The 12498-nt window shown below is 40.4% G+C and overlaps 2 protein-coding genes across 4 annotated transcripts in view; one reads left to right on the plus strand and one right to left on the minus strand.

Annotated features, from left to right (window-relative positions):
• LOC133636330 (zinc finger protein 25-like) overlaps positions 1 to 12498 on the minus strand; it is a 1044419-nt gene that overhangs the window by 593985 nt on the left and 437936 nt on the right. The window lies entirely within an intron of this gene.
• The window catches only part of LOC133636344 (zinc finger protein 135-like), a 29034-nt gene that overhangs the window by 6994 nt on the left and 9542 nt on the right, over positions 1 to 12498 (plus strand). Inside the window, exon 3 of one of the 3 annotated variants that reach the window (XM_062030314.1) lies at positions 9224 to 10226. The exons of the other annotated variants lie outside the window; for them this stretch is intronic. Within the exon in view, the coding sequence (XP_061886298.1) occupies positions 9224 to 9480 (257 nt within the window). The 3' untranslated portion in view covers positions 9481 to 10226. Of the gene's footprint in view, positions 1 to 9223; positions 10227 to 12498 lie in introns of those variants that run through there. 3 annotated transcript variants of the gene reach the window in all.

Genomic DNA, 12498 nt, shown 5'->3' on the forward strand with positions numbered 1-12498 from the left:
CACCCTGAAAAGGGTGGAGTGCCATCTCCGGGTTGGGGAGGAGATCTTGCCCCAAGTGGAGGAGTTCAAGTACCTCGGAGTCTTGTTCACGAGTGAGGGAAGAGTGGATCGTGAGATCGACAGGCAGATCGGTGCGGCGTCTTCAGTAATGTGGACGCTGTATCGATCTGTTGTGGTGAAGAAGGAGCTGAGCCGGAAGGCAAAGCTCTCAATTTACCGGTCAATCTACGTTCCTATCCTCATCTATGGTCATGAGCTTTGGGTTATGACCGAAAGGACAAGATCACGGGTACAGGCGGCCGAAATGAGTTTCCTCCGCCGGGTGGCGGGTCTCTCCCTTAGAGATCAGAATCAGAATAGTTTTATTGCCATTGTTTGAGAACGGGTTCACAAACTACGAATTTTTCTTGGTGCAAACGTGCGACATAAAACACATATAACACATATTTGGTAATAAAAAGAGCTGTGACTGAGCTATCAGATAGACTTAGAAGGAATTCAAGGAATTCAAGGAGCTGCTGTTAGAAGTTATTGTTCATTTGCCTGATGGCCGAGGGGAAACAACTGTTCAGGTGGCGGAAGGTGTGGGTCTGGATGGAGCGTAGTCTCCTGCCTGAGGGAGAGGGGAGAATAGTGTGTGTCCAGGGTGAGAAGAGATAGGGTGAGAAGCTCTGTCATCCGGGAGGAGCTCGAAGTAAAGCCACTGCTCCTCCACATGGAGAGGAGCCAGATGAGGTCGTTCGAGCATCTGGTCAGGATGCCACCCGAACGCCTCCCTAGGGAGGTGTTTAGGGCACGTCCGACCGGTAGGAGGCCACGGGGAAGACCCAGGACACGTTGGGAAGACTATGTCTCCCGCTGGGAGTGGACCGCCACAATCAGACAGTCCGATACCCCATACTCTCTGACCACTCCCAACAGGACTTCCCGAGGGACACGGTCGAATGCCTTTTCCAAGTCCACAAAGCACAAGTAGACTGGTTGGGCAAACTCCCATGCACCCTCAAGGACCCTGCCGAGAGTATAGAGCTGGTCCACAGTTCCACGACCAAACCTTAATTTGCTTAATTAAGTTTTAATTATACATGTTAAGATGTGCCCTCAGTTATTGCCTTTGGCCTAATTGTCTTCTATTTCCTAAACGCTTGTTTTCATTATTGAAGGCTGACATGCACAGCTGAAATGCGTCCGTGGTTAATTGTGCCAATTTGTGTGTGCTCATAAAAACAGGTGCGCTCACAGCCCTATCCACTCAAAAAAATGACTCATTGGATGAACTCAATTAAAATGAGGGCAGGATTTCCATCCAACAAATATATGTTGCCCCAACTCAAAATTAGTACATTCTCACAATACAATAAAAATGTGTTAATCCAATTTATTTTTAGCAAATAAATCCAAACTGAAATTATTGCAATAACTAAGCGAAATTTATTTACATTTGTCAGAATAATTTTTAACAAATACATCTAAAATGAAATTATTTTGGTTACTAAGTGAAATGTATTTATATGTGCCCAACTCAAAATTAATTGGAAATTAAGCAAGCTAAAAATCACCCTAGATCCCATAAAAACACATCAGACAAAACCTGGTTGGTATTTTTAATGTGGAATAATTCTTAATTCAACAATCTTGAATATAACACCACAAGATGTCAAAGTTACTTGCAAACACAAACCAAAATGTTGCGTTTGAGTGAAAACAAAACATTAAGAAGTCAATTTTACATAAAGATGTCAGATTTGCTACCAACACATACCAAGAACTTAGTTTTATATAAACAAAGATGTCAAATTGACTTGATACAAACCACAGAGAACTCAGTTTTAGTTATAAAACACCAAGAAACAGTTTTACCTTTTCTTAAATAACTCGAGGCAAACTTTACGAGAAATGGTTCTCCAAAATAGTTTAAAGTGGTGTAAAATGAACACTCAGCGCCACAAAGGAAACTGCAAAAACACATTTGAGTCCTGCACAAGTGTGCTAATGGAACCATTAGCCTTAAAGGCCTACTGAAATGATTTTTTTTTATTTAAACGGGGATAGCAGATCTATTCTATGTGTCATACTTGATCATTTCGCGATATTGCCATATTTTTGCTGAAAGGATTTAGTATAGAACAACGACGATAAAGATTGCAACTTTTGGTATCTGATTAAAAAAAGGCTTGCCCCTACCGGAAGTAGCGTGACGTAGTCAGTTGAACATATACGCAAAGTTCCCTATTGTTTACAATGATGGCCGCATGAAGTGAGAGAGATTCGGACCGAGAAAGCGACAATTTCCCCATTAATTTGAGCGAGGATGAAAGATTTGTGGATGAGTAAAGTGCAAGTGAAGGACTAGTGGGGAGTTGAAGCTATTCAGATAGGGAAGATGCTGTGAGAGCCGGGGGTGACCTGATATTCAGCTGGGAATGACTACAACAGTAAATAAACACAAGACATATATATACTCTATTAGCCACAACACAACCAGGCTTATATTTAATATGCCACAAATTAATCCTGCATAAAAACACCTGCGTGTTTGTTATGCTAGCTCCTAGCTCCTCTGCTAGCTCCTAGCTCCATAGAACACGCCAATACAATTCAAACACCTGATCAACACACACAATCACTCAGCCCAAAAGACCGTTTACCTAACCCAAGGTTCATAAAGCTTATATATTTTTAAAAAGTTACGTACGTGACGCGCACATACGGTCAAGTTATCGAATGTTTAGCAGCCAAGGCTGCATACTCACGGTACCTGATATTCAGCTGGGAATGACTACAACAGTAAATAAACACAAGACATATATATACTCTATTAGCCACAACACAACCAGGCTTATATTTAATATGCCACAAATTAATCCTGCATAATAACACCTGCGTGTTTGTTATGCTAGCTCCTAGCTCCTCTGCTAGCTCCTAGCTCCATAGAACACGCCAATACAATTCAAACACCTGATCAACACACACAATCACTCAGCCCAAAAGACCGTTCACCTAACCCAAGGTTCATAAAGCTTATATATTTTTAAAAAGTTACGTACGTGACGCGCACGTACGGTACGGTACGTGTTATGCTAGCTCCTAGCTCCTCTGCTAGCTCCTAGCTCCATAGAACACGCCAATACAATTCAAACACATGATCAACACACACAATCACTCAGCCCAAAAGACCGTTCACCTAACCCAAGGTTCATAAAGCTTATATATTTTTAAAAAGTTACGTACATACGCAAAAAAAAGCCAAAGCTGCATACTCACAGTAGCACGTCTGCGTCTTTGTCATCCAAATCAAAGTAATCCTGGTAAGAGTCTGTGTTGTCCCAGTTCTCTACAGGCGTCTGTGTATCCAAATCAAAAGTCCTCCTGGTTAGAGTCTCTGTTATCCGAGTTCTTCCATCTTGACTGCATCTTTCGGGAATGTAAACAAAGAAGCGCCGGCTGTGTACTGTTGTTGCTGACTACGTTCGAAAAATACGTCCATTTCGCACCGACAACTTTCTTCTTTGCTTGCTCAGCTTCCTTCTCCATAATGCAATGAACATGATTGAAACAGATTCACGAACACAGATGTCCAGAATACTGTGGAATTATGAAATGAAAACAGAGCTTTTTCGTATCGGCTTCAATGTGGAAGGCATACCCGTGTTCGCCGGGCTACGTCACACGCATACGTCATCCTCAGAGGCGTTTCGAACCGGAAGTTTAGCGGCAAATTTAAAATGTCACTTTATAAGTTAACCCGGCCGTATTGGCATGTGTTATAATGTTAAGATTTCATCATTGATATATAAACTATCAGACTGCGTGGTCGCTAGTAGTGGCTTTCAGTAGGCCTTTAAAGGCCTACTGAAATGAATTTTTTTTATTTAAACGGGGATAGCAGATCTATTCTATGTGTCATACTTGATCATTTCGCGATATTGCCATATTTTTGCTGAAAGGATTTAGTATAGAACAACGACGATAAAGATTGCAACTTTTGGTATCTGATAAAAAAAAGGCTTGCCCCTACCGGAAGTAGCGTGACGTAGTCAGTTGAACATATACGCAAAGTTCCCTATTGTTTACAATGATGGCCGCATGAAGTGAGAGAGATTCGGACCGAGAAAGCGACAATTTCCCCATTAATTTGAGCGAGGATGAAAGATTTGTGGATGAGTAAAGTGCAAGTGAAGGACTAGTGGGGAGTTGAAGCTATTCAGATAGGGAAGATGCTGTGAGAGTCGGGGGTGACCTGATATTCAGCTGGGAATGACTACAACAGTAAATAAACACAAGACATATATATACTCTATTAGCCACAACACAACCAGGCTTATATTTAATATGCCACAAATTAATCCTGCATAAAAACACCTACGTCTTTGTTACGCTAGCTCCTAGCTCCTCTGCTAGCTCCTAGCTCCATAGAACACGCCAATACAATTCAAACACCTGATCAACACACACAATCACTCAGCCCAAAAGACCGTTCACCTAACCCAAGGTTCATAAAGCTTATATATTTTTAAAAAGTTACGTACGTGACGCGCACATACGGTCAAGCTCTCAAATGTTTAGCAGCCAAGGCTGCATACTCACGGTACCTGATATTCAGCTGGGAATGACTACAACAGTAAATAAACACAAGACATATATTTACTCTATTAGCCACAACACAACCAGGCTTATATTTAATATGCCACAAATTAATCCTGCATAAAAACACCTGCGTGTTTGTTATGCTAGCTCCTAGCTCCTATGCTAGCTCCTAGCTCCATAGAACAAGCCAATACAATTCAAACACCTGATCAACACACACAATCACTCAGCCCAAAAGACCGTTCACCTAACCCAAGGTTCATAAACTTATATATTTTAAAAAAGTTACGTACATGCGCAAAAAAAAGTTGCGCACATACGGTCAAGCGATCAAATGTTTAGAAGCCAAAGCTGCATACTCACAGTAGCACGTCTGCGTCTTTGTCATCCAAATCAAAGTAATCCTGGTAAGAGTCTGTGTTGTCCCAGTTCTCTACAGGCGTCTGTGTATCGAAGTCAAAAGTCCTCCTGGTTAGAGTCTCTGTTATCCGAGTTCTTCCATCTTGACTGCATCTTTCGGGAATGTAAACAAAGAAGCGCCGGCTGTGTACTGTTGTGGCTGACTACGTTCGAAAAATACGTCCATTTCGCACCGACAACTTTCTTCTTTGCTTGCTCAGCTTCCTTCTCCATAATGCAATGAACATGATTGAAACAGATTCACGAACACAGATGTCCAGAATACTGTGGAATTATGAAATGAAAACAGAGCTTTTTTGTATTGGCTTCAATGTGGAAGACATACCCGTGTTCCCCGGGCTACGTCACGCGCATACGTCATCCTCAGAGGCGTTTCGAACCGGAAGTTTAGCGGCAAATTTAAAATGTCACTTTATAAGTTAACCCGGCCGTATTGGCATGTGTTATAATGTTAAGATTTCATCATTGATATATAAACTATCAGACTGCGTGGTCGGTAGTAGTGGCTTTCAGTAGGCCTTTAATGTACTTAGAGTTCCATCCATCCATTTTCTACCGCTTGTGCCTTTTGGGGTTGCGGGGGGTGCTGGAGCCTATCTCAGCTGCATTCAGTAAAGAAAAGAAAACAAGGCAAATACAAAATTCCCATGCATCAAATTGGCAACAAACAAAAATAAATAAGAAAAACTTAACATTTACAGACCAGGAATCTGATACTAATGGGATGCTAGTAGCAAATATCCTTTGAATGTAAGCAAGTAAAAACAAAACATGAGACAGTACTAGCTATTAAAAAAATAAATAAAAAATGAATAAAATCCAAAATCTTGAATCGAACTTAATCCATTTATCCTGAGTTAAGTGATGAAACGGATGAGAGAAATGGTTGCGAGAAGTGTGGAGGGTAGTCACACTCAGAGATAAAATGGGGAGATAAAGTTCATCCAGTCTAAACCCTAAAGTAATCGCTCTCCACTCCCCAGGACTGCATTTCATATGTTGATTGTGTACTTCCAGCAGTTCAGTAAACAGCCTCTTCTTCCCTGGAACTTAGTCAATTCTGAGTCCAATTCTCAAGTTGAAAATGTTTTAGGTCATAGATTGTCTTTAAATGGGGTGAAAATGAAGGCAAAAACAATACAAGCCAAAATAAAGATCCCATGATGAACTTTGTCAACAAGTGTTCACCTCTCATGCAAGCAACTTGATTTCCAGCTGCTGTATCTTTGTGTTCAGCTTGTGCCCATCCAGGTTCATTAGGATCTTCTGGAACAACTCAAATGTGTACTTGAAGTTGTCTGGAAAGCTTAGATCAAGGGCATAAATGAGGCCAAACATCATTATGACCCCCATGATGACGGTGTCCACGTTGCTCAGGACTTTGATGCCTTCGATAACAACTCCATCGCCATCTCCACGGATTATGTATATCCCATGACTGTGAGGGCAATGTCCTTTTCTGCATCCTCAGTGGCGGAGGCCTGAACAACAACACAAAAACAGAACACTTGTGTTAGGTCAAATGCTGAACACCACTAGCAGAAAATTAAGTAGCTTTATAATACTAATATAATGTTTGAAATTGGCAAGCAGCTATGAACATAATGCAAATGCTGCAACATGATCCTTTAGGCAAGCACATCCCTATAGAGATGGACCTGTGGGACAGAAATAGCTGTTTTACTCCACAGGGCCTCCGCCCGTTTGCCACTACCAGCTTAGGAGACTCTGACTCTGTCTTTTCTTGCACCTACCATTGATTTCAAACAAAAATTTAAATTCAAAGAGCCCCATTGTTTACAAAATGCCAGTTATTCAAAAAGTTGTAGTGTGTTGAGCTCAAAGGACCACAATATATGTAAATAAGAATGGGTAAGACTATTTCATGCTGCTGTGTAACACAAACTATTAACTTAGCAGATATTCCTTGAAGAAAGTGTCTGGATCTTCATTGAGGTAGATAACAAGGCTTCTCAGGATGCACTCCCTCCTGATGTCAATGTCGTCACACTAAGGCAGCGTGAAAAATCAAAACAGAATTTAGCAAAAATATTGGTGCAACAGTGGCACAGGGAGGGGGGCAAGTTGACGAGAGTGTGTAAAGAAAACTAGATAAACCAATACAGCTTCTGAAGACTAGAGTATAGCATCTTTAACACATTTCTGAGCAGGGCACACAACCATAAAATAAATAAGTGTATATGTGTGTGTGTGTGTGTGTATATATATATATATATATATATATATATATATATATATATATATATATATATATATATATATATATATATATATATATATATATATATATATATATATATATATATATATATAAATTAATAAAGCAGTTCTACCATTTCTACTTACCAAATCTATGTTTGCCAGAACTTCTTTGATTCGTTGCCCCTTCACTCCTCCTGTGCTTTTGAAGATGTACATCAGCTTGAGTGAAAAGTGGTCCAGTTGTGACACAAACTTTGACTGCAGTGGCTTTGTAGTGATCCACAAGAACTCCTCATTAATCTAAAAAATATTCAATAAAATGTATTTAGAAAAATTTGCCATTTTCTTACGGTTAAATATCAATACATAAAAATACAAGTGAACTTACTTCACTCTGCTGGAACAGGGCAGGCCAGCGGTTTTTGAATCCCTCCATCATGGGCCTCTGTTCAACGACCTCTCGTTGTCTGTGGGAGAAGGTTTTTCCCATTTTTGCTTTTATCAGCACTTATTGTCACGCTTTTTTATTTCTGATAACAAAGCCATTCTCTTACTTTCCAAGCTTTCTGTGGTTTGGCCTTTTGGGTGCAGTGGTATGTAGTCAACTTCAGCCTTTTTCGCTTTCTTCAAGTTGGCTGCAGCTTTGCCTTGGCCTTATTCCACTGGGCATCTCGTATGTACTCAACTGGCTCTAAAACACAAAAGTGAGATGTATAGTACTGTTTACATTTATATGCAGTAACAAGGGGGCCGTCCTTTGCGATAGCTACGCCTAATTGATTGGCATAGGACAGTGGACAGCTCATCAGTTAGTCACTCTTGAACTTGTAGTTTATGATGCTGAAATACATCCCAAACTAAAACTTTTTTGACAGGCCAAGAAGCTGTACTTAATATGTAGTGAAATTCAGAAAGGACCTCATCAATAACTGACTTTAGAATATGAACAATATTTTATAACTTCAATAAAATACAAGCAATTTCCTGTTCAATAGATATTTGCAGGTTCAATGATGTTGCATCATCACAACTAAGTGTTTCAAATTCATGATCTGTATCGACACACTCTATTGGCCCAGCTTCAGATTTGTCTGACATTAGCTTTCAAATCTATCAATGAATGTTGGTTGTGTTTCCTATATTTGTGTGTGTTAAATGTACTGTATACATTTGTTTTAAATTAGCAACCTAAAAACATACATGGAACCATTTCATTACGCCTCAGATGTCGATTTATGTGTTGAAAATCTGTTTCTGTTGTAAGGTCTTTGCATGTGCACACATGACACTTGAATGTAGCTACTTCTGCTGTTTTGGGAGTTTGCCGTTTACCATTAACTTTGTATGTATGATTTAGTAGCTTACTCAATGTACTAAAACTGCATGGGCAATCTGTATATGGGCATGGATAGTGATAACTGCCTCTTAAATGCCTAGGAGTCTGCCTAAAATGCTGCAACAACAAATACCTGCTCGCTAGTTCCAAACTGCATTCTTTATACTGCCACATTCATAATCCTGAAATAGAGAATAAAGAGAATTAGCATATATCACATCAAAAGGATGACAATGATAGAGATCAACTTGTACCACCATTAAACACATAACCTATTACTTACAATCACGAGGCTGCCACAAGGAGCTTGGTAACGCTTAACATTAGGAGGCTGCCACATCAAGCTTGAAAAAAATGATCAATCTGCAAAAGATATTAAGTTGTGAGTGCAAGTACCAGAATACCTAGAAATGCAGACAAGTTGAAATTGAATAAAAGCTTTAACCAATATAACAAGATAACATTTGAACATTTAGAATAGACTACCAATTATTTGACAAACAAATAAGTTTAAATCATTAAGTTAAACACATGAAATTATTTCAAATTCTGCCATTTTATTAAAATATCAAAAGACACAGGAACAATATTAACCTTCCTGCATGTATTCACTGACCATGTGTAACCTAGAATCTACATTTACTGCTTAATCGACAGCTTTACTGAAGGAGAGAGGGTGTAAGAGGCAGAGAAAGGCGGAGATGATGGAGTTCAACAAAACAGGGCAAGCACAACATCAACCGGATCTGGTGCCTGAACTTCAACCAGATCCGTGTGCGTTGCGTGTCTGCTCCTGTCCGTCAAGGCTCCGTGCACCTTCGACCATCCTCAAACACCGGCTGCGGTCTCCCTCCGCATCACTGCGAGCACAGCCGGTCTGCTGGAGTGCCGAGACAAACGAATTCTCGCGATAATAAAAGAGATTCACTCGTGATAGCGCGAGATAATACTCTGAATGAGATATAAAACACTATATAATCCTTATAAATACATATTCAATCACACATACAGGCAGTTTCTGGACAGCCGGAGCTGACGCGCAGCGGACCCAGAGGAAGCACACACATTGAATAAAGTCAAACTACACGGGCAGATATTTATCTCCGACTGTCGCGTCAATAATCTTCCCCGCTCACGCTGCTCCTCACGTTCATCCCGGCATGATTTATGTATATAATAAGGGAGGGAAAGTTGGTTCACCTCACAATCATCTTGCAGTTTTCCGACTGTTCATGTGTGGACTATTAAGCTAGTGGCCATGGTGGAAGTTACCAAGCTAGCATGCAAAGTCGGACTTTAAAAGTAAAGTTCGCCCCCACAAACAATTCACGAAATGTGGTATAAACTTTATACCATGAATACACTAGCGGTACAGTCTACAGCTACAGTCTACTACAGCTATATTAAAAAAAAGAATACTTACCAAAGACCGAGCTGAGCTCCAACCTGCTTCCCGGTTCCTGCTGATTGCGGTGCACTCCCGCCAGAAGACATTATGCTAATGAGTAATGCCCGCGAAGATGATATGCGCATGCGCAGAAGGTGGCTCCAAGTTCTGAACTCATTTATTTTGCGTTGATCAACTTTAAATCAATCCCATAGGATCAATTATAAGAAATGTTATGTTTCACTGACTAAATATATATGTGTATATTTTAAAACTAGATATTTTGGAATAAATTCAACAATACTTAAATGTGTCACATCTAAGAAGGGCTTGAATCATTTTTTTGAGTGTATGGGCTGTGTGGTGTGAAGTTCTTGTCTCTCGTGCGTTTGTGATGATTATTATACGGTGCTGTTTAAATGGTGGTTTCTCCACGCAAATGCGCTGAGCTGTTTTCAACCTGCCAACAATACATAAACAATATAAAAAGACAAACCACTTAATAATGACGACAACAGTTTTACATTTTAAGAATGCAATACAGTTCATTGCATTCTTTGCATGCATAATAGTAATCAATGTTCATTTTGCCATCATAACATGTTTGAGATGTATATATATATAAAATTAGTTCACAGGTAATATGAGAAAGTTAAAATAAAACGATATTCTTAATATCAAAAATAAAACAAAAAGAACAGTTTTCATGATATGAAACATAAAAAGTGGATTAGGTAGTGCCTTTAATACTGCATTTGAAATGTGCAACCAGTGGTGAGTCACCACCAAGCAAAATCCGCGCATGCTCAGAAAAGTAGCGTCAGATTTACCGCCCGTCCGAGCATCCACTGGCAGAAATGTAGATCGGCGCTTAAGCTATAGAGACTATAGTGGGTGCAAGTGCAAGCTATCCAAGTAGCATGTGGTTGCATGACTTGAATAACTTTGTAGGACTACTTTGGCGTGGTTACTAATGAAAGGCTAATTGAACACGACAGCTCGGATAGGGTTGTTAACTTTCAACACATTTTGGCAGCATTTGATGACTTGGCGGGAGTGAGAGAGCACATCCTGGTTATCATAATGAATAATATTTATTTTACTAACACAACTTTTGCGTTTACATTTAATAGATGACTTACCTGGCCTCTGGACGTCCCTCAATGGGATGCTTTCTCCACAGGTGCTACAGCATGGAACTTGTGCTATAGAGGCTTTGCAGCTGACGTCATCAGCCACGTGACATTAGCTTGGCGGCCATCTTGCCGGTCACCAGTTCAGTGCCCGTCAACGACTCACACACGCTTTCTTGTTAGATCTGCTGCTATTTGAGCTTGGAACCGAAAGAGGCGATTTAAAAGAGGCGATTTCAGCCACTTCAGTCATTAAAGCCAAGTTTAGATATACTTTTCGAAACGAGTGACGTAAGCGCGCATCCGCGTCAGGGGGTGCATTCTACGGCAGGGGTGCGTTTTCAGGAACAACACCTGAAACCTGCTGTGCTGTTGGATGTAGCAATAGACGAGGCCATAAACCAAATCTTAGCTTCTATAGATTCCCGGCAAACATCAAAAATGCGATAAATGGATTGCGGCGATTTGTCGTGAACGTTGGAAACCTACGATTTACACAAGGATCTGCAATGAACACTTCATATCAGGTATGTAAACAAACTATTTACCCCTGATTTGTTTCACAAAATGTGAAATAATACAATATGGGATGATACAAATGTGATTGTTGAAAATGCTGGGTGCATTTTTAGAAAGGCAGCAAGAGCAGCAAGGCAGCTTAACAATGTGAGTTTTCATTAGAATCACTTCAGTAGTTGTTTCACAATCACACTGTTACTGCCACGCGGATTTGTAAACAGACAGTAGGCTCTTCTGTGTGTGCTTTTTCCTTACATTGGTCATGAGAAGAAATCCATTCTTGTTTGGAATCTGCCATATCAGCCCATCATGCACAAAACCTGCTGTAAAATACTTGTAGGCATCCAGACTCTTGTATGCCTTAAGGTCCTTTCCAGTGTACGGAGATGGTGAATCGACGAGGTCATTATAAATGTCTGGATATGAGAGATCAGGCAGGTCGGCTGTTGCAAAATGCTCAGGTGATTTTAGCACGCTTCTCGGTAAAAGGTACGGATCCGTTGTGCCAACAAGGTTCAACTTCTCTCGGTAACGTTTCTTGGACTCTTCATCCAAATGCACAACTTCATTGGATAGCAAATCAGCCATAATTCGGATGAAATCGGTGAAAATGTAGCGCAGAAATCAAACTGAATCTGTACGAACACGTAGGAACGAGCTGACCGGTTGACCGGCAAGATGGCGGCGTAACACAAAGTCACGTGATAAAACCACGTGACTGCAAAGCCTCTATTGTGGTATGCCAGCTTCACTTTGCAATGTTTGCCTACGACTGCTTTTTCCTTCCATTTTAGTGTGAAGTGTTCCCACACCTTAGACAACTTTTGTCGCTTCTTAATTGCCTCGTTTTGCTTTGGTGTCCACTGCTTTCTGCGGCGTCTGCCATTGTGAGT

This window comes from Entelurus aequoreus, linkage group LG20, assembly GCF_033978785.1.
Source record: "Entelurus aequoreus isolate RoL-2023_Sb linkage group LG20, RoL_Eaeq_v1.1, whole genome shotgun sequence".
In the NCBI taxonomy this organism is placed as follows: domain Eukaryota; kingdom Metazoa; phylum Chordata; class Actinopteri; order Syngnathiformes; family Syngnathidae; genus Entelurus; species Entelurus aequoreus.